Raw genomic sequence first — 23,115 nt, forward strand, 5'->3', positions numbered from 1 at the left:
GTTAATCTGTGTAAATATTAAAAGTGTGTACTCTATGATTGTGGCTAAGCTGCCCTAATAATCTGTGCTGCCCCTGTCAGTCAAGTACGTACAATTTTTGGGCGGTAGATCCAAAAAGTTCGTACTCGACTAAAATACTAAAGCAGTCCGAACGATAAATCTTTGGTGTAGATATATGGCATGCCATGTGGCATGCATTTTCAAGGATAAGTTAGCCACAGACTTATTTGGATATGGCTGAAGTATACAATATTTTTTCCAGCTTCTAGTCTTTCCTATTTGTGCTCGGGGAATCACAGAGATAATTGTAGGTATCTCTATATTCACAATTACACAGTCTCTCGTATACGTAGTATCATATTATCTATGCTCGTATCCGTTGATCGTAAGTAGTCCATCTGTCTATAACTTTTCATAGCTATAGGTACTTACCGCTTAACCGATTTGGATGAAATTTGACCTAGGAGGCATAGGCCGTGGCTAGTTACCACCCAGTAGGGTGAAAACTAGCCACGACCTTTAGTGTTCCGGTACGATGTCGTGTAGAAACCGAAAGGGATCAGGATTTTCATCCTACTCCTAACGAGCTAGCCCGCTTCCATCATCGATGGCATCACTTACCATCAGATGAGATTGTACTCAGGAGAGATTTTAAAAGGTTATTTACTTTTTATTTACGTTATAACTCTACGTAGCGTAGATTCGAAGGAGGTGAAAAGATTTAGATTTTTTACCGTTAGTGATTCGGAATAAAACTAATTACTTGAAGTAATTACGTACTATTGTTTTATTAATTCACTCCATTACCAACTTAAATTCTTTGACAGCGTTCCTCAATTTTTTATGCAGTTCAAATCGATCCTTGGAACTTATTCTCATGATACTTTTCATTACGTTATTCACGACCATTTCTGTTTCTCTGTCTATGAATAAAATATCATCCGTTCCATAATTCCTAAGTTCATAAATGTAATCATCGAATCGTATGTGCTCCTGCAGAGTAAATATGTTGTCCATTGCTTCTAGAAACTCCATTTGGGCATGCCGTTCCTTTCCGAGCTCTTGCTTGTAAAATATCAGCTCATCTTTCACCTCTTCACGATACATTCGAGACATACGATACAAATGCTTCGCTAACTTCTTCGAGTACTTATACTCTAGCTTGTTTACACAATGACTCACAATTCGGCAGTATTTCGGAAGTTTTCTTTCAGGGAACGTTGTCGTCAGCAATTCTAACAGGTTACGTAGAAATCTCACGAAAATCCCTTCCGTTCTCAAGTTAGTTTTTTTCATAAAGGGAAGAACTAACAAAGGCTCGTTAGGATGTTGGACATCAATTATTCCTGTGATGCTAATATGAGCGCTATAATTTACAGTTAAAAGTAAAATTACACCGATAATTTTTAGACTTTCAATCATTTTCACAAAGTCTTTTTTTCTTTTCTTTGAAATTGTTTCCTCCAATTTCACGGTAGATAACCCCGTAACAAGATTTCAGTACTAAAACATTAATCACGTGAAAAGTATTCCTACCTACTGGCGTTTTATTCCTAGCATGTTTTCCTATTATACAGCTAAACTCGTGATTCATAATATTCAATTATTGATAGTGCAAATTTTAATTTAAGGTCGCGTTTGACATCTTCCTTTTGATTTTTTATAGTTTCAAATATTAATTCCTTGAAGATATCTGTTGTAAATTTGCTAATACGTCTTTTTTCCTTACGACCATATCGTTTCAAACGGTAAATATAAACGTCCATTTTTATATCATCCCTTACCGTATAGAGATTATTTAACAATTTAATTAACTCCTTTCTCTTAGGCATAGGGTTTTTAAAAACTTCTAAAAAGTATTCGACTTTAGGTTTTATAACTTTACCATTATATTGACTTAGATTATACAACATTTTTGCGAATTTTTTGATCATTCTCTTCATTAAAAACCCTGATCCCAAACCTCTCAAACTACGGCTTAGTATATCCAAATATTTTGGTATTCTAGAATTTGAAAATCTTGTAGTATTACTTCGCAAATATTGACGATGAAATCATATAGTGGTCCTGCCATTTCTGGTCGCAATGCTTTGGTACTTTGTATTATAATTGGTTTTAAATATTCACTAGCATCAAATACTTCCTTATCAGATTCATCATAATCGTAACCTTTTGCTTTACTAGTCACATCTTCTCGACTACCACTTACCACAATAAATAAAATAGCAGATACTAAAATATTTATAATCATTTTTACAGAGCAAACTTTTTTAATATTTGAACAATCTGTATGTATTTTTATTACCTACATTATGGTACGTCGATTGTTATTTCAACTGGTTAAATTAATTTTTCTCTTTACATTCCAATTTCCACACAGCATTCGTGTAAAATCCATTACCTGTAATAATTAAAAATCAATATCAAACTTATTTAATTGAGAAACATGTGCTACGTATAAATATTTCATTGACTAATTTAACTGTATAGGTAAGTATTATTAGGGCTAAGTATCTAGGAGTATTTTTACATACTAGGTATACCAAGGCTGCAATAATGATGGAAGTTTGTCTAGTAGGTGACTATCGTCCATCACTCACGACCAGTGGCGTGCACAAGCTTTTTAACTAGGGTATGCAGTACACGTACAAATTATACAAAGTGGAAAATTTCTTCTGTGATTTAGGCTCCTCAGGGTAGGCACAAGCAGCCTCGATATTATAATATAACCAATATTGTAGGTAGAGAAAACCGTTTTCCCTACCTACACTATCAATGTCGGGATATCTTACCGTAGGTAAGGGCATTCCATAACCTCGCAAAAGCTAAAACGCATCCAAAGGACATCAACTACAGAGTGTGGATTACTACAATGCTTGGGAGTTCTACGATAAAGGATGAAGCTTGATTGAAAAGAACCTGCCCCTCTAGCCAAGTGGCACGTCGATTCTCTTTCTACGATCGCTTACGCTTCAAAATCTAGAAAAATGTATGGGAATGACGGATCTTGATCACGCGACCTGTCGATAGCAAATGTCATTCCCATAAATCTTTCTAGTTTTCGAAACGTTAGCGATCGTAGAAGGAGAATCGACGTGCCGCTTGGTTAGAGAGGCTGGGCGTTCTCTCTGAAAGAAAATTTGCAGGCCACAGATAGGTAACCTTTCGCCGATGCCTATTATATAACTTGACAAAAACTGGTATTACATTTACCTTCCAAACTATCAATGTAACTAGACCGGCTAAAAGTGTTTGTTCTGAAGCCATTAGAACACAACCGAATATCATAGCGTCAAATGGTGCTAGCATCCACTCTTCACCCCACCTGAAAAAAAGTTTTGTAATGAAAAGTATCTTAATTGTGTTAAAAAAAATAGAACTTAGGTACTTATAGTAATATTTTTATTAGCGGACGCCCGCTACTCAAATCGCGTGTAAATCTGTTTTTTATAAATCTACTAGCTGACGCCGCGCGGTTTTACCCGCGTGGTTCCCGTTCCCGTTTCCCCTTCCTCGATAAGTGGGCTATCTAGCACGGAAAGAATTTTTCAAATCAGACCAGTAGTTCCTGAGATTAGCGCGTTCAATCAAACAAACAAACTCTTCAGCTTTATAATATTGGTATAGACTATGGATTTTCGGGATAAAAAGAAGATCTACTCCAAAGTACAATTTATCTCTATACCAAACTTTATCCAAATCAGTTCAGTGGTTTAGCCGTAAAAAGGCAACAGAAACAAACTTACGCACTCGCATTTAAAATGTTAGTATGGGAGTATTGAGAGCCGTGGTTGCCTAGTGGATATGACCTCTGCCTCCGATTCCGGAGGGTGTGGGTTCGAAACCGGTCCGTGGCATGCACCTCTAACTTTGCAGTTGTGTGCATTTTAAGAAATTAAATATCACGTGTCCAAACGGTGAAGGAAAAACAAAAGAGAATTTTCTTAATTCTCTACGAGTGTGAAGTCTGCCAATCCGCATTAGGCCAGCGTGGTGGACTATTGACTTGGCTATTGACTATTGGCTTAACCCCGTTCATTCTGAGAGGAGACTCGAGCTCAGCGGTGAGCGGAATATGGGTTGATAATCATGATGGAAGTTTAAAAGAAATGGTTATTGTAACCAGCATTAGAAATCATAGATTCAAATTTCGAATTGAAGAGTTTACCCACCACGTCACAGCCAAGCACGAAGGAGTTGTGACGTCAGCGTCATAAAGAAGAATGCTAGTGTTGCCACCTTCTCTGGCAACGAACTCCACATCCAATAACTTCTCCAATATTGTTCTTTCACTGGCAACCCAGTTTAAGCCATCTAGTGCCTTGAATTAATAAAATGATTGAAGTTTTTATAATCGATATTATAATTTATAGGATTTTTTTGGCTTAGTGCTAGGCATTGGCGGTGACCGGGGAGCTATAGCTTAGCAAATTCGTTCATAACAACGTTCGTCCCGATTGTCCGCGCGGGATGGGAGGGGGGTAGCGATGCCCGCGCGCACGACTTCATACCCGCGCAGTCCTTTCCCCCCGTCGCCCGCATATCACGGGAGTGTCATCAACGAACTTGCCAAGCTATAGTTACCACACTATCGGCAAAGATGTCGACAAAGAATAACGTTTCATTTAATAAAAAAAAAATAACGAACGAATTAAAGTTTTTCTTACTCTCTCAAAAAATGCAGCCAAAAATTGGGTCAATATCTCTCGATTTGAATGCCCTTCTGTTATATCATCTGAAATAAATTCAAAGTTTAGGGTTGTTGAATTAGTTTGCGGACGTTCTTCACGAAGAATCAATATTTTATTTAGTTTGCTCTGAGGCTTCTTAAGAGACCCATAGTTAATGACAAAGTTATAATAGTGATCTAGTTCTAGGCTATACCTTTTATTATTACATTATTACCCTCCTGCCAATGGTATGCTAACAACGAATTTCCAACTTAACTTACCTGCTGTTGTGAGCTTTTTGTAAACTGTTCTGAAAATAAATACCGATATTAATTATTTAGTAACAGTAGTAGAACTTTTAGACAGAGCATTTGGGGAAGTATTACCACCATGCGTATCAGTGGCGAAGGATGGAATTTAGATGAAGGTAAGCCGCCCTAAATTATATTTCTGCTGCATGCAAACGGCATGGCTGTTTTCCGGTCTAAAGGGAATGGTTGCCGTTGTAATTACAGGCTAATGAGGCTTAACGCCTACTTCTTAGGTTGATGGACATTTTTTAGGATGCGTTCTTTACGTGCCGTTAACCTATCCTCGTCGCCAATGTAATAAATGAAAGACCGTCCCGTACTGCGACTGGTTTATTACTAACGAAGCTAGCGGCGTATGCGCAGATACACATCAGTTGCATTATCTAAATTGGGAATGGTCAATTAGGTATAACAATAAAAGAAATGCAAGGCTCCGGAGTGAGGAGGTTCCTCATTCTGGAGCCCTGACCACCGGTTGCTTGGGCACTCAAATGTCAAATGCAGTGACTTTTTGTGTGGGAGGGACTTTTTTTAAAAAATTTTAATAGTGTAATTATACTGACATTGTTAAAATTAAAAAAAAATCCAAACGACTACTCAATATTTTTTTAATTGCTCATATTTACGCACCTTACTTGAGGTGCACATACGACACGACATGAAGATAAGGGATGAGTCATTGACCTTAAATCCATCGAATTCTCGTTTCTGAAATAAAACAAAGCAAAAACTACAAGTAAAATCTAAATATCCGCACTTACTAATAGCTATTAATTAAATAAGATTGGATTTTCATAGAGTTGTCGCGAGGCTTAGTGACTGGCGAAAAGATTTGTCATATACAGGGTCCTTGGGAGTATTTCCCATGAATTCTGGGGTTATATTCTTTACCGAAAATTAATTTAAAATGTTCAAGGAACATGATTGTGTTCTAAAATTAATATTTTCGGGGTAAATAATATTTCTTTTGCAAATAGATCTTAAAATGTGTCCCATAAACGCATCCTTATAATTATGACGTAGTTTTGACGGCCTCCGTGGCGCAGTGGTATGCGCGGTGGATTTACAAGACGGAGGTCCTGGGTTCGATCCCCGGCTGGGCAGATTGAGATTTTCTTAATTTGTCCAGGTCTGGCTGGTGGGAGGCTTCGGCCGTGGCTAGTTACCACCCTACCGGCAAAGACGTACCGCCAAGCGATTTAGCGTTCCGGTACGATGCTGTGTAGAAACCGAAAGGGGTGTGGATTTTCATCCTCCTCCTAACAAGTTAGCCCGCTTCCATCTCAGACTGCATCATCACTTACCATCAGGTGAGATTGTAGTCAAGGGCTAACTTGTAAAGAATAAAAAAAAAAAAGTCAAGTTTTACCTATTTTAAAATGCAAGGATAGATAAAAACGTTTATTACATGGATAGTCGGAATTATTTGAATTAGGTACTTTATACGAAAACATAAAGTTTTTATTTTTTAGTAAAAAATATAAGTTATGCAGTTCGGCTCCTTTATGTGAACTCGCCAACACCTTGAAGTTATAATACTCCCGAGCACCCTGTATTTTGCCGTGGAAATTATAAAAAAATTACGCTTGTCACATTTTTTTTAATTACTCACCTTCCGTTAATATAATGTGCATAACACTCCTCTTGGAAGACCAGCACCGACATTTCAAGGTCTGTGCACACTTTGACCAGCCTGGTTGAACATGGTTCTACCAATCTGTCAACCAATATCCGCGTGCAAAGGAGAGCTGTGTAGGAACACCACCAAGTGACCATGGCTACAACCCATTTATAGCCTGCACTTTTTGGTATTGAAGACTGCCAGGGTGATAGAAACTAAAGAAACAAAACATTGTCATCAGCCTATCTATAGAAATTACCTCTTTGGTCGAGTGGTTAGTCTATGTCACTTCGAATCGCGAAGTCCTGGGTTCACGTCCTGGGTCCGGGTCTATGAAAAACTAAGGTTTTCTTTCTTCCACGTAATATTCAGTGCGTCATCTGAGCGGAGACTCGACTCACTGTTGAGCACAAGTCTACTATCAGAATGAGAGAGGTTAAGCCAATAGTCCACCACCAGTGCGGATTGGCAGACTTCACACACGAAGAGAATTAAGAAAATTCTCAGGTATGCAGGTTTCCTCACGATGTTTTTCCTTCACCGTTTGAGACACGTGATATTTAATTTCTAAAATGGTAATAACTAAAATGTTAGAGGTGCTTCCCCGAACCGGATTCGAACCATGCAGAGGCCATATATCCACTGGACTATTCAGAGCAAATTTTTTTTTTTTTTAAAAACACTCATAATATATGATTAATATTATAAAATGGTATCACTTTGTGGTATTGTTTATCTAATATCTAATAATAGTAATAAATACACTCAACTACGAGTATCCTCATATTGGAGATGTAAAGTTTGTGGTATTGTATGGATTAATCTCTGGATTACTCTGAACCGATTTTGAATTCTTTTACCACTAGAAAGCCAGGTTGTTTGTGAGTGTTATAGACAATATTTTATCCCCGTATTATCAAGGGAACGGGAACTACGCGGGTGAATCTACGGGCGTCGGCTATATTTCATAAACACAAACTGAATCAATTGAAGATATTTATATAATGTTTATATAAATGAGATTCGTTTGAGGAAAACTTACACTGGACGCAGATTTATTTCTCATTACTTCTAAAGAACTTCGAAACTTAATTAATCAAGAACAGCTGAAACTTTAAATTAAATGTATAATTCCAATTATTGTTTTATTGAATTAATGCTTTGTTTAGGAATGAATAGCTTTGTTATATGGTTTGAGGTTATATATTGAGTACATTACGAAATAGGAGTTCAAAAAGAATAGGGATGATGACAGTTTTTTTTTAATTGTATATAAATTAAGAGTATACTAATAGTAAAGCAATTTTGTAAAAGGAACCGGGTATCTGCGATCGTTACTTTCGGAGCTACAGGGATTTAAAGAGTCAGATTTGCGGCGCTGCCGCGGATCCCTGAAAAACGCCCCATACAAAATGGCTCGAAATAATGACGTCATAGGCAATGTAATGATCGTTAGATTTGTATGCGCGTTCAAACAAAATTACTAATATCTTTGTTATTTGTGCGTTTATGCTTATAGTTCATTTATTAAAAAATGTCACATTTAATGTAAGGAAGCTAAAACTGTATGAATTTTCATCTAATTACGATAAAATATTTTTAATAGATTTTGAAATTTTATAATCTCATTTATTTTGCAAATATCCAGACAATCTTTGCTTTTTATGTATAAATTAGTTAACATTGACCCTATTTACCCGAATGTATCATAAAAATCAATATATTGAAACCTAGTCATCATCCCCATTGTTCCGATATTTATATTACTTACGTGTAAAACTAATAAAGTGCAGGTAACGGTATAGCCAGGTAAAACTCTACGTTTCGTCTGCAAAGACATCCATTCTCTCAATAACAGGTCTGTTTTCCATACATTTGATTTCTCGTTAAGTGATGTTTCTATAAAATAAACGATATTTACTACAATTTTTCCCGTGTTTCAATAGAAACCCATATTCGGCTCACTGATGAGCACGAGTCTCTTCTGAGAATGAGATGGGTTAGGCCACCACGCTGGTCCAGTGCGGATTGGCAGACTCTATACATTAAAAAAAGTTCTCAGGTATGCAGGTTCCACACGATGTTTTTCCTTCACCATTTGAGACACGTGATAATATTTAATTTCTTAAAATGCACATAACTGAAAAGTTGAAGGTGCATGTCTGGCCCGGATTCGAACCTACGCCCTCAAAATCTAAGGCGGACGTTATTTCCGCTGGGATATAGTAAGGTTATTTCCGCTGGGATATTTCCGCTGGGATAAGTAGAATATTGCAGTAATTTCACTAACATCTGAGATAACTTGAAAATTACAAAGTACCTAATGTTTATGAAGTCGATATCTAATAGTTAGTAACCACTAACAAGTTTACTTTATGTAACATAGTTCATACCTTCAATGGATGGATTATATTTGGACCAGTCAACAAAGAATATATCACATTGGCATTGGTTCCAATTAATCCAGAGGATTTTGAGGCTCTGAAATTTTATTATAGACATCTTTAGTACTATAAATGAGAAACACATAGGCTTATAGGAGGTAAGTTGCTAAGAGCTTAGATAAACTTTAGCTAGATCAGCCCGTAGGCATGTAGCATGTCGATTCTCTTTCTACGTTCGCAAACTCTCCGAAATGTATGGAAATGACTATTGCTATCGACAGGCCACGTGATCAAGATCCCCATACATTTTTCTAATTTTACAAGCGTTTGCAATCGTAGAAAGAGTGCCACTTGGCAACAGGGACAGGTGAGATTAATGACATAACATCTGTGATCGGGGTTAGGGATGAAAAATCCCTCCCTGCGACGAAAAGGCAGTACCTATGCATGGGGATTTCCTCACGAATATAGAATGTTCGCAGTCATATGCAATTTTGGCAATAAAAAGACTATCATCTACAAAGCGGAAAAGTGTCAACTCGACGTTCTAAACGTGCCTTCAATGATACGCAAGTGTAGACCAGTGCTGCAATCACTTCTTCTTCTGCTTGTGATAAGGGCAAGGTCAGTCCGAGGGTGCCGGCTTCAGCTGTCAATGCGTGTAGCGTCGCTAATAACGGCGCCTTGAACAAAAAATACAATATATATAAAAATAAAGTGTCCGTCTGTGATTATAAAATAAAACATTTGTCTGTCTGTTTGAACCGATTTAAATGGGACTTCGACTGTTAGATAGAGGAGGTTAGTGAGCAACTTAGAAGCTATTTTTCAACCCTAAAAAATCTGTGGTTACCACGGGATTTGCGAAAAACTGAATTTGACAGGTGAGATCGCAATCACGAAAGAACTTGTCATTGAAAAATAAAAAAAACTTACAAAATGTAAAGCATCAGACACAGAGCTAGTTATCAGAGGAACGAGAGAAAGGTAAGAACCCCCTCTTCTTACAACTCCGCGCCATTGTACCAAACCGTATAACACCATGAGAACTCCTACAACTCCTCCCCATATCTGGAATACAAAAGGAATAACAAGCATTATAATATTATGATGTTGAAAAGCGAGCGGGCGATAGAGCGAACTATGCTTGGAGTTTCTCTGCGTGATCGAATCATTAATGAGGAGATCCGCAGACGAACTAAAGTCGCTGTCATAGCTCAGCGAGTCGCGAAGCTAAAGTGGCAATGAGCAGGTCACATAGTTCGAAGAGCCGATGGACATTGGGGTCCCAAGGTGCTGGAAAGGCAACCCCGCATCGGATTGGGGTCCCAAGGTGCTGGAAAGGCAACCCCGCATCGGATTGGGGTCCCAAGGTGCTGGAAAGGCAACCCCGCATCGGGAAGCGCAGTGTTGGTCGAGCCCCCACTAGGAGGACTGAACACATCAAACGGGTTTCAAGGAGCCGCTGGATGCTGGTAGCTCAAGACCGTGTCGTTTAGAAGTCCATGAAAGAGGCAAAATGACGATTATGATGTTGGAAAACAAATAACGCTAACGCATGTTAGCGCGACAGAATTCGAACGCAGGATCTTATGCGAAACTACATAAAATAACCACTGAACCATCGAGGTTACTACATTCCCAAGTAACTAATTAAAAAATATGAGCTGGATGAACTTACTTGCAGTCCCTGAGTCACCCCTGCTTCTGGCATATCGTGTCCAACTCTCAGGGTTGTAGTTAAAATACTAGAATCTGGTGTGTCGTACTGTGCCTCTATAGCCAACCCCAGACGAAGGTAACCTACTTTTGACGTATCTCTTTTTACACTAAAACAAATAAAAAAATTATAACAAATATATTTTTCTATTCTCTTGGAAAGCGAGGATGAAATTCAAATAGCATTTCAAGCTGCAGGGGAAAAAAGCGTAAAAAGTATTTTTTTTATCTGTTACTAAAAAGTTCATAAAATCGGAAATAAGTCTTTATTCATAAGTGGATTCATGCATATAACCTCGACTTATTAATGTTTAAAAAAAAAAGAAATTTACTTTATTTTGAAAATTGAATACGGCAATTGTTTTCACAGATTAATGATATAGTATCTACACGAAGATACGATGTCATTAATCTGGTGGTTTCGATTATCTTTTTGGTAGCTTATATGAAAAAAAAATGTATAGAATTTTCCTTTGACTACAAACTGAATAAGTGACCCTAGGTAATCTATTTAAACTTGCATTAGTTTATTTTATTTTCTTACAATCAGACAGTGTATTTCGGTTTTGTCTCTATCAAGTATCTGTCGAACAAAATACTAAGTATAGCTTGCTAACTTCGTTCGTAACACTCCCGATGTTGCGCGCGGGGGCGTGTAGCGATGAATGAAAAACATGATGAGCGCACGATTTCACACCGGTGTGGGCTTTCCCCCTGTCGCCCGCATATCATGGGAGTGTTATCAACGAACTTTCCAGACTATAGAGATAGAGAGAAGTAGAAACGAATACGAAACTCTTACACACGCTCCCAAGTGCATCCGAGGGATACAAAAAGTAACAAAAACTGACTACATACAATGTCGCAGATAATATCAATGAGGTTTATGTAAGGTAATAAGATAAAAGCGCTTGGAGGCCATTGGATCAGCTTCCACCTTCACACAGGAAATAAAACTATAAGAAATTGTAATTGTTATCAATTGTACATTATAATACTGTATGACTTTTCAAAAGAGCAACTGTTGAGTTTCTTGCCGGTATCTTCTCAGCAGAACCTGCCTTCCGAACCGGTGGTAGAATCTTTACAAATAGTCAACTGACGTGTCAAAAGTGCTTGTAAACTGAGCCTACTTGAAATAAATGATTTTTGATTTGATTTGATTTATGTAAGTAAAAATAATACTGAGATATGTAAAATGAAGATAAAGTTGTATTACATTACACGTATATCTAAAGTCCGCAGGTAAACCACACTGGTCGTATTTGTCGTTGTAGAAAGAAATCTGTTTAGAAGAAAGAACTTTCTAAATCCACCCGTAGACCACGCGTCGTTCTGAAAAAGAAGACATTTAATAAAAACGTAGTGTATACATAATAATCCTACTAATATTATAAACGCAAAAGTTTGTATGGATGTTTGTTACTTTTTAACGCCGATTTGGCTGAAATTTGGAATACAAATAGATTTTACTCTGGATTAACACATAGGCTATTTTAATCCCGGAAAAATCGATGGTTCCCGCGGGATTTGTGAAAAACTAAATTTCACGCGGATTAAGTCGCGGGTGTCGGCTAGTATATGTATAAAATGTAGTATAAGAGTATACCGAAAAAAACCTTAGAACAAAATATAATACTAGCCTATAGCTTGGCAACTTCGTTCATAACACTCCCGATGGTCCGCGCAGGCCGGGGGACGTGTAGCAATGAATGAAAAACCCACGACTGATGCACCTCACTTCCTCGCAAGCACGATTTCACACCCGCGCAGTCTTTCCCCCCGTCACCCGCATATCATGGGAGTGTCATCAACAAACTTTCCAGAGTATAATAATCTCGCTTTTACGTGCTATTATGATTTATAGAAAAGATAAACCTTATAACACTTAATAGCATACTTAATCACCTTACCTTAACGTAATAACCATTCGGCTTTCGTAATGAAACAGAAAGTGGGCTTAAAGTTTTTTCAGACAAAAGATACAACTCAAATGTATCAGTGGTTTCTGATGTATTTATTTCCGTTATATTATATATACAATTGCGCCTGAAATAGAATTCATACAATAATATATCGCAGCCATAGAAATCAACAAGGCAATATAATGGGTAGATATATTATATTCCCTGTAACGGAATTCATAGTAACGATAAATAAATTCGTTTCCTGGGACATAATACAATGCTCTAAGATCCGGCATCAGAAATATATACCCTCATCTGTTATTTATTAGCTCTATGACATAAATGTTCACAGTGTGTATTTTTCACACAAAATCTAAGAAACCATGAACTTGATCAAAAGAAACCTAGTACAGTTAATTTAAGCATAAAATAAGCTTTCACTTGACATGTTAGACGACTAAATAACTGATGAGGTTAGGTATATGTATTAGGCTTTCACATTGCAACTCCACAGTTGCAATGTGAAAGCATGCAATCTTTACATTTTCAATTATTTTGGGTATATTTTATTAACTAGTGTACATTTTTTTTTAATTAACCAATGAGGGAAGGAGATTCAATAAATTGATTTTTTTTTTCAATGTTTCAATCATTGTGTCAATGTCAATATTTCTATCATTTATTTCTTCTTCTTCTTCTTGGTTCTATGGCTCCGCGCGTCGAGCGATTGAGCCAGTAACAAATGTTTTTTTTTTCGTTATTTAAAACGAGGAAACTTGTTTAATTATAAAACTCGAAATTTTTAAGGTACGGGAATTTTAGAAAGGGTCAGAAAAGGATAGGAAATAATATAAAATAGAATACTTATACTGAATATTTACAATTAAATACTAATCATTTATTTTCAATACAATAAAACATATATTTACATAAAAAATTGTACATCTAAAAGTATTTACAACTTAATATCATTAATTAGGATAAAAGAGGAAAAAAGTTTATATATACAAGGTTTATCATAAGACCAGAGGATGTCAACATCATTTATTTCACCAATTAAATATAACAGATTAGGGTATACTTCTTCCCCCGGATCTAGTACTACAAAGATAAAATAACAAAACAATTAGATACAACGTTTAAAGTTGATGTTTTATGAGTAAATATACAACTATTACAAACATAATCACAATAATAGCTTTTTTTAATTAGCGGACATTGTTTGCAGATCGATATTTATGTACGCTCACATACGACTAATTTACTAAGTAGGACACTTACTTCAGTAACAGTTTTTACTAAGTTAATTTTGTTTCGTCGTGTAGAAACCGAAAGGGGTGTGGATTTTAGTCCTCCTCCTAACAAGTTAGCCCGCTCCCATCTTAGATCATCATCATCATCATCATCATCATCATTTACCATCAGATGAGATTGTAGACAAGAACTAACTTGTAATGAATAAAAAAAATCGTAATTAAAAATTAATAAATTAATCGTAATAAAAGAAGATCGTAATTGTAGTCGTATATAACTTATATTACTTGGAGGTACGCGAGAGACGCCAATCAAAGTAGTTATATCATCATCATCATCATCATATCAGCCGATGGACGTCCACTGCAGGACATAGGCCTTTTGTAGGGACTTCCAAACATCACGATACTGAGCCACCTGCATCCAGCGAATCCCTACGACTCGCTTGATGTCGTCAGTCCACCTGGTGGGGGGTCGGCCAACACTGCGCTTACTAGTGCGGGGTCGCCATTCCAGCACTTGCGGTTACAAATACACAGACGTTATTATAAAAAAAAAAAAAATTAACTTACGACAAATCCATACCGACTCTAATTTCAATAGGCGGAAGACATGCTTTTAATGTCTTTTGTGGATCGATTAGAATTTGATATCCGCCATCATATGTGTGCTTCGCCAATGCAATAGTTAGCGTGTCCTGAAGAAAAGCAATAAGTATCAAAATACTTGGACATTGCTCACGAGATTGTCGTCATGTAAAACGTTGAGGTAACCGTTATTGTTCCGATAGTCGTTACAGTCAATGTCTTATAGCGAAAAGCTTCAACCAATACTTAAAGAAGCATTTGCTTGACTTTTGGATAAAGGGTCGGATACAGAAAGCAGCGATTCTTAAAACTTGACCACATTTTACTACCCGACTGCAAGAAGGGTTATGTTTTCGCGCTTTTGTATATATTTATGTATGTATGCAAGTATGTGTTTATGACTGTATGTATGTACCTATGTAATATTATTTATTACCTCATATCTTCCAAACCGCTTAACGGATTTACGTAATTCTAATAATCGTTAGATTTGTCTTACTCTTAATAACCCGACTGTAAGGCGCTAAAGACTCGAGGTGATTTTCTTTTTGAATATCGTAATATCAGTATCAAATTCAAGGGCTCATCAAGAGGAAAATGGTATAATATCATATCCATATTAAAAAAACCTACAATTAGAAAAATGTTATTTATTAATCGCTAAACAAAACGCGAGGAGGATGACTAAGTGTGAGCAGGTTAGGCAGTTGGTTAATAGTTACCTTGTTATCTTCTGATCTACCTACCGTTAAATTGTTAAACAAGTTAAGTTATAGTATAGTTAAGTATTTGACCTTTATACCTAGGTTTACTTATTAATAATCGTTATAAAGTAATTGACATAATTATGTTATATAAGAAAGTATCCTTATACCTCCTTAATGTATCGGAAATCACATTAATGATAGTCGTAAAATATTTTGTGTGCTAAATTAATGGCGTACACAACCACCCTTAATGATATAATTAATACTTACTTGACCTGGTTCTAAGGAAAAATCCTTCTGTTTTGTGCTACCGATCCGTAATACAGGAAACACTAAAAAACAAATAAAATGTAAACTTAAACAATGAAATTTAATGTATCTATTTACCTACCAACCAAGTTTGTATACATAGATGTATATTTGTTAATCTTTAACGCCGCTTCAACTGAAGCGATTTGACTGAAATTTGGAATGGAAATAGATTTTCCTCTGGATTAACACATGGGCTACTTTTCCATCCCGGAAAAATCCACGATTCCCGCGGGTTTTGTGAAAAACTGAATTCCACGCGGACGAAGTCGCGGGCGTCTGCCAGTTTTTTATAAATTGTTGTAAAAAATGGTTTGGTTTACTTTTACTGTAAAAATACTGTTGGTATTTACTATTTGTTGAGTTCAAAGTATTTTATGAAGAATTACATAAATTGTATGATACATACCGTTCGGTAGATTTCAACTGACCGCGTTGTTCATTAAACTTAAACCTTAACTTAAACTTAAACCTTAAACTTAAACTTAAACCTACTTATTCAAGTAAAAATTCCAGGAAAAAAATGTTGTTAGAAATTTGAGCTAACTTAATTATTGATTTGCCAGGACAAAACCCTCCAAGAAAAGTTATTTCCCTAAAAGCAGACTTATGTCGCTCCTATAGCCCGGGCAACTTTTAATATTTTAGGGTTGAAGAACGGTTGGCATAATATTTTTATATCCCTTTTCCCAAGTCGCATATTTATTCGCTTTTAGCAGAAAAAATGGCAGATTGTAAATCCTTTTTTTCTGAGAAGCATTTTAAGCCCTTGGTGTCACCCTCGCGAAATACGATTTCAATAATATTCTTGAGCTCCTTGAGCTCTTTGAAATATTATCTATACTTCTATACTAATATTATAAAGCTGAAGAGTTTGTTTGTTTGTTTGTTTGATTGAACTCGCTAATGTGGTCCGCTAATTTTCTCGACTTTATCCTAGGTGTGTTAGTATAAATATTTGATTTGAGAAAAGATGACGTTCTCAAGATAAAAGTAAGCTAAACTAAAGTTAAAACTATTCTGTAGTACAATTATGTATAATGATATCTAATTATAAAAGTGCATGAAAATTCCTCATCACTTTTCAGTTTCAGTGAATTAGTCCTAACCGTAGATACGTTTTTTTTTATTCTTTACAAGTTAGCCCTTGACTACAATCTCACCTGATGGTAAGTGATGATGCAATCTAAGATGGAAGTGGGCTAACTTGTTAGGAGGAGAATGAAAATCCACACCCCTTTCGGTTTCTACACGGCATCGTACCGGAACGCTAAATCGCTTGGCGGTACGTCTTTGCCGGTAGGGTGGTAACTAGCCACGGCGGAAGCCTCCCACCAGCCAGACTTAGACCAATTAAGAAAATCTCAATCGGCCTAGCCGGGGATCGAACCCAGGACCTGCGTCTTGTAAATCCACCGCGCATACCACTGCGCCACGGAGGCCGTCAAAAAGGTACTCGTAACGTATGCAAATACATAAGTACTACTTGTACGAGTATCAAAAACATGCTTTTGTTACCTTTAAAATGAATCAGTTTAGGTTGTAGCCAAAGTCTGCAGGGCCCTGTAAGTTCTGGCGTGTAAAAGTTTCTAACACACCAACTCGCTAGAGATCGACACGCTCTGATGTCTTGTTGCTAAAACATTACAAACTTTATCAACATTTATTACGTTTTATGTATTTTACTACATACAAACTTAAATGCTACTTAAAAGATTTAGAAATGTAAAATTAATTTCTTGAAAGAAACATTCTATAATTAAAATTTCGTAATACTTTCGATACCGAGCCGTAATAGCCCAGTGGATATGACCTCTGCCTCCGATTCCGGAGGGCGTAGGTTTGAATCCGGTCCGGAGCGTGCACCTCCAACTTTTCAGTTGTGTGCATTTTAAGAAATTAAATATCACGTGTCTCAAACGGTGAAGGAAAAACATCGTCAGAAAACTTGCATATCTGAGAATTTCCTTAATTCTCTACGTGTGTTATATCTGCCAATCCGCATCGTCCTAACAGCTCTCATTCCGAGAGGAGGCTCGTGCTCAGCAGGGAGCCGAATATGGGTTGATAGTGATGATAATGAATACTTTCGACAATGCAAAGAGGAAGATTGAGATTCTATGAAACAAATGTCATCCGGTGCCTACTTGGTGGATAACATACTGTAGGTAACATTTCTCAGTGATTTGATGTTTATTTTAAAAGGTTGTTAATATAGACCAAATCTATACTAATATTATAAAGTTGAAGAGTTTGTTTGATTGAACGCGCTAATCTCAGGAACTACTAATCCGATTTCAAAAATTCTTTCAGTGTTAGATAGCCCATTTATCGAGGAAGGCTATAAGCTATATATTATCCCCGTATTTCTACGGGAACGGGAACCACGCGAGTGAAACCGCGCGGCGTTGGCTCAAGTCAAACATTATCACCATAAGCTTGCCAACTAGCATTGGAACAGCGTGGTGGGTAAACCTCCATATCGCCTGGCGTTATATAGCGAGCTGTTAAAACTGATAATAATTCGATAATAATTAAAGAGACGGCTCGGCTCAGCTGACGGCATGGACAGGGCCTGTATGTACTAGATAAGAGGAAGACCTAGAACTAGATGGGTAGACGACATTGAAAGGACGGCTGGAAAACAGTGGAGGAAAAAGCCAAAGATAGAGAGACTACTGATCATCTCTGGAGGAATTCTATTATTCACCCTTAAATAGAGGGGTTCGCACTATTTTTATTTTTATTTTATTTATAAACTAAAGCAACTAAAGAATAAATATGTAATTTTTTTTGTTCATTTTGTATCAAAATTATAATGCACAATTTTAACCTAGTTCTACATATTATCTACTATAAGTTTACGATGTATCACTTACTTATGTGCAAAATTAAAGGCTTTTTATTTTATTATTATTTTATACCTAATTATTAAAGAGACAACTTACAGTACACAGATATTCCAGCTTCACAATCTCCAACAGTTCATCTGGATGCAAACGGTTCTCAGTGTATTTTGGCCGGTCCATTACATACTTCTTGGGTATGCACTTGTCTTTGACCATAACCTCGTGTTTGGCACACGAACAAGCCTCGCATCTCACACATCTGTTGTCGACTGCTTTGAAACCTCGTGAGCATTTTATGCACTGAACTTCTTTCATTGGGGAACCGTCGAAATTTTGTGTAACTACAAAGTAAATTACAAATTCTGTTTGTTTAAAAGAAGTATGGGTAGATTAAAGCATGACTATGGTAGAGATCAAATAGCTCCTTCATCTCATCCTGTAGACACAAATCATCTCATTATCGAAGGCAGCAACGACATGATTTTGATCATCATGTTGTAACATCTCGAGCAGGTTCGTGGCGTGCACAAGGTTTTTAACAAGGGTATGCAATATAAGTAAAATTAGAAAATTACTTGTCTAACTATACGTAGTTACATCTGTGGTCCAACATAGGTTTGTATAGGGCAGGCAGTGAATTTTTGCATCTATGGAGTGCACGCCACTGGGTGTAGGCTTACAGATTTTTTTTAAATGCATTTAAATTGTTTTTCTTTATTTGTACACAAAAAAAAGAAACAAACAAGCTGACATGAGAGAAGCAAGACCTTAAGTCTTGCAGAAAAATACGCTAACCAAAGGCTGTGTATTAAAAAAACCTGTAAACCACACGACAGAAGTAAAACTTCCAAAACCGTTCACCTCACCCGATTACTCTTTTCGTAAGCTTACTCCCCAAGTCAAACTTTCGTAAACAAGTTTTATTTCAAAAAGCTAAAAATAACCTCAAATACCTGATATATAATCCCGAGGACATTTTCTGCAGGAGATCCTGCCAGCAGAGCTTTGGCAACGCCTTGGCACACACGACCTTCCATCAGAGGCAACTACTTCTGTGATATTACATGGCCTGCATCTGATTACATCAACCGGTATACTGTGCTCCTCGCAAGAACAGCCAAACCCTTAAAGAGTAGTTAAAGGTCATCGTCATCATCATCATATCAGACGATGGACGTCCACTGCAAGACATAGGCCTTTTGTAGGGACTTCCAAACATAGCGATACTGAGTCACCTTCCAGCACTTTGGCAGTAAAAGGTATTTAAATTATATTCTATACTCAGCCTTTCTTGATGAGTACTGTTTACTAACAAAGAAATTAGATATGAAGGTAAAAAACGCATGTCATTTCATCACTTATTTATTATAAATTATGTATGGTTTGTTAATAAAATGTTATATAAAATATGTTAGCCATATCTAACTGTTTTAAGCTTATTAATCAAATTTATTTTCATTAATTTAAGAACAAATTAATTATAATTATTATTAGTTGTGAAATGATTAGTGATTTACCCTCATTTCTTAATTTGTTTCTTGGTAAACAGAACATCAAGAAAGGCTGTAGTATAGATTGTAAAATTTAGGCCGTATGTAGACTATAATTTTGGGTATTTTAGAGTTACTCCTGATGTAGTATATATAGGTTAAGTTGGGTTAGATATAATGTTATTCGCTAAGTAGCAGTTTACAGTCATGTTTAAAACATATTAGGGAGAATTAATATTTTCCATAAATATCTTTTAAACGTGGCATTAAATAATAATACTCGTAAGATAATTATTATATACATTGGCTATATTATTTATGGTGTTATATAACTTTAACACTTTAATCAATTAGTACTGTTTAATTAATTAATATATTTCAAGTTTATTGTTCAGAGGAAAAACAATTTGCTCCTTTCAAAAATGGCTTCAATCAGTTTTAATAAATAATACTTATTGCAACAAATATTAGTATTTTATAAATCACCAATATTTGTATATGGGTAATTCTACAAAAATTGGGTAACTCGCTGTCAGTCAATAGATACGAAATATTACTAATTTAGAAACAATCAAAAGTGGTAATTTTTTGGTCACTCACTTCCAGATGTTTACAGTCACAAAATATTTGATTTGATTTGATTTGATTTGAAAACTATATATATACATAATACATATATACATAATTATTTTTATTTATTTTTATTTTATTTTTATTTCTTAGGGATAGTTAACATTTACATATTATTTCTTAAATCTAAAAGTAAACGTAAAAATAGTTTAAACATGTAAACAACGATACTATCCACGAAACACAAATAGGTAAGAAAAAAAAATGACAAGACTTAAGACACTATCACTACTTAGATACAGGGATATTTAATTTTTGAAGAGTGATTGAGATGGCCTTTTTATATTGGGCTTCGGACAAGGCAAATACGTCTACATCGTCAAATAGCTTGTTGTATTTATTTAATTAACTACATATATAAACTCATCAACTCACCATCAGCTGCTGTAACTAACGAAGTATTACCCGGGCAAGCCAGGCAATCCATCAAACTTGGCTCATAGAAGTAGCCGAGCGCACAGCTGCCGGGCAATCTATAACTATTCGCGCCGTTGAGCAGGAACAAAATCAACAACATAGTTCAAAAACTGTTTCCCAAGTTCTCAACTTCACAAGTTCTTCATAATTTCAATACGGAAGCATAAAGTAACTACTTTTTCAAATAGCTCATCAAAACATAATCATCAAAATAACTTGTCGATCGATTAAACGTGGAAATACAACCTTCCTTACCACCATTCCACGTCGGGATGATTTGTCGATATTAGGATAAGTTTGCTTAAGTTTCTCGAGTATATTAAATTTAAACGGATAGTTGATCACAATTTAAATTCATGCATTTATAAAATTCATAAATATTTAGAACCAGGCTGACCGTCCAACTCGGAAATGAAGACAGCGTTCTTGTCCCTTCCACTTGGAGGGCATGATTTGTTAGTTGTATAGCTATTGTGAATTTCTTATTCCTCAATAAAAATTTAAATTGATGATATGTAAATTTTACATACTGTAAGTACGTTTGACATACCTACTGCTCGGATGTATTTTTTTTAATCATGACCCATTTTAATGTGGGTTTATTCACGATATATTTATTAAATGTACAACATTGTACATGACATAAGTTTTATATTTAAGACGTTAACACTAATAAAATTGTACAACTTATCTTTTTAACATCCAATCTCATACGGAATATTGCTTAAATCTATCACAGGTTTTTCATATTACCACTATAGTTCACAAAACACGATATCAAACAAACAAATTACACGTGTATCACAATAATGCGATGATCCAATCAAATAAATACCTTAATCTATAAAATTGTATTATTCACGTACGAAATAAACGTATATTAAGAACGGAATTCATAAGAAAGAGTACGAGGATTCCATATTAAACGCAATAACACGGCTCGAGGCATGGGAAGTCGTTTGTTTACGTAATTCCTGGCTGTGCGTTGCTTGGAAACATATATGGGGGAAAGACAATCTAATAAAAACTCAATTAATATAATCTTGAGGATTTACCCTGTAATTCATGTTGCTTTATGTTATTAATAATATTAAATATTTAAATAAAAATCCCTCTATGATGCCTTGTTTTTTGTGTATATACGGAGGTATACGGATACCTCATTACGTCTGAGTTATTATATACAAAACACTTAAGTTCGTCAGAGTTTATTATATACTCGTATTAGCTATGTAGCTTATAAAACTAAACTGGCGCATTTATATGCCTACCCACAATTTATTATGTTATCTTTCACTAAATACCATACATAATATTTATCTTAATTTATTTTCTTCATTCGTTCTTCAATCATTGCTGAGATATCTACTAAACCGGCTTTATTGGATTATTTTGTATTTTGATTCATACTCAGTAAGCTCCTACGGGATTACATATAATTGAACAACATTATTTTCATAATACTCTTCTATACATTTCTAATTTACCAATCGACTCTTCATATACATAAAGCATTAATAAAAAAATAGTAATCTAACTAAATTTTAACTAAGATTACTCAAAGGAAGTATTAGAAAAGAGGAGAAAACTAAAAGCAGAGCTATTTGAAGAGAGGAAGAATGGAAAAATAGCCTATTTGAAATATGACAAACTAATAGTCAAAGAGAATAAAAATAGCCAGGACAAAAGGGAATCATCTGCCTCACCCTCCTCTTACAATACCCAAACAAAAAAATATCAAACAGTTTCTTCAATCAAGTCGAACAGGACGAATGCTTTCGATGTGATGAGGTCGAGATCGAACTCTTTTTCTAATGTAACTACCAAAAAACAATAACAATTACCAATCGGCAAACGCCAAAACCCAACCAACTACGGAAAAACTGGCAATATTGAAAAAATAATGCACAAACCTCCCCCAAGCCGACTGGTCCTCGTGGGGGAAGAAGACCACAACCCTCCAACACAAAGACATAACAATTCCACCACTTATAACAAAAAAGATCATAAACACAAAATATACATCGCTGCACTCAATGTACTTACCCTTAAAAATGAAGAAAATCTCACGGAACTGACGTATGCTTTAAAACGCATTAAATGGGACATTGTTGGCTTAAGTGAAATAAGGCGAATGGGAGAAAGAATTATTTCCCATTCAGAATTCCTTCTATATCATATAGGAACGACCCCAGGTCATCATGGAGTTGGATTCATTATTAAAAAACACCTTGCAAACTACGTGGAGAGCTTCATAGGA

At 35.8% G+C, this 23,115-nt stretch overlaps 1 protein-coding gene across 1 annotated transcript; it reads right to left on the minus strand.

Moving 5' to 3' along the window:
* Positions 1 to 2,306: 2,306 nt before the first annotated feature.
* On the minus strand, positions 2,307 to 21,265 carry LOC112056746 (uncharacterized). The gene is made up of 16 exons (XM_052887932.1): positions 20,814 to 21,265; positions 19,272 to 19,442; positions 18,418 to 18,659; positions 16,923 to 17,105; positions 11,925 to 12,040; positions 10,668 to 10,815; positions 9,923 to 10,057; positions 9,544 to 9,669; positions 8,374 to 8,541; positions 6,594 to 6,817; positions 5,598 to 5,689; positions 4,952 to 4,980; positions 4,668 to 4,826; positions 4,173 to 4,321; positions 3,214 to 3,325; positions 2,307 to 2,401 (listed from the first exon to the last, which is right to left on the minus strand). Exons 1-16 carry the CDS (start codon positions 20,953 to 20,955, stop codon positions 2,333 to 2,335), a joined length of 2,265 nt encoding a protein of 754 aa, XP_052743892.1. The 5' UTR covers positions 20,956 to 21,265; the 3' UTR covers positions 2,307 to 2,332.
* Between the last annotated feature and the right edge of the window lie 1,850 nt (positions 21,266 to 23,115).

Source organism: Bicyclus anynana, chromosome 20 (genome assembly GCF_947172395.1).
Source record: "Bicyclus anynana chromosome 20, ilBicAnyn1.1, whole genome shotgun sequence".
Classification (NCBI taxonomy): domain Eukaryota; kingdom Metazoa; phylum Arthropoda; class Insecta; order Lepidoptera; family Nymphalidae; genus Bicyclus; species Bicyclus anynana.

What these genes read in the sequence shown, in the direction of transcription:
- LOC112056746 (XM_052887932.1), bottom strand. Translation starts at nt 20,955, where the DNA reads ATGTTGTTGATTTTGTTCCTGCTCAACGGCGCGAATAGTTATAGATTG. An exon ending in AGCTGGAATATCTGTGTACT is followed by an intron (nt 17,106 to 18,417) that starts GTAAGTTGTCTC and finishes GTAATGTTTTAG; the next exon opens with CAACAAGACATCAGAGCGTG. An exon ending in ACACTTGCGTATCATTGAAG is followed by an intron (nt 8,542 to 9,543) that starts GCACGTTTAGAA and finishes GGTTTCTATTGA; the next exon opens with AACACGGGAAAAATTGTAGT.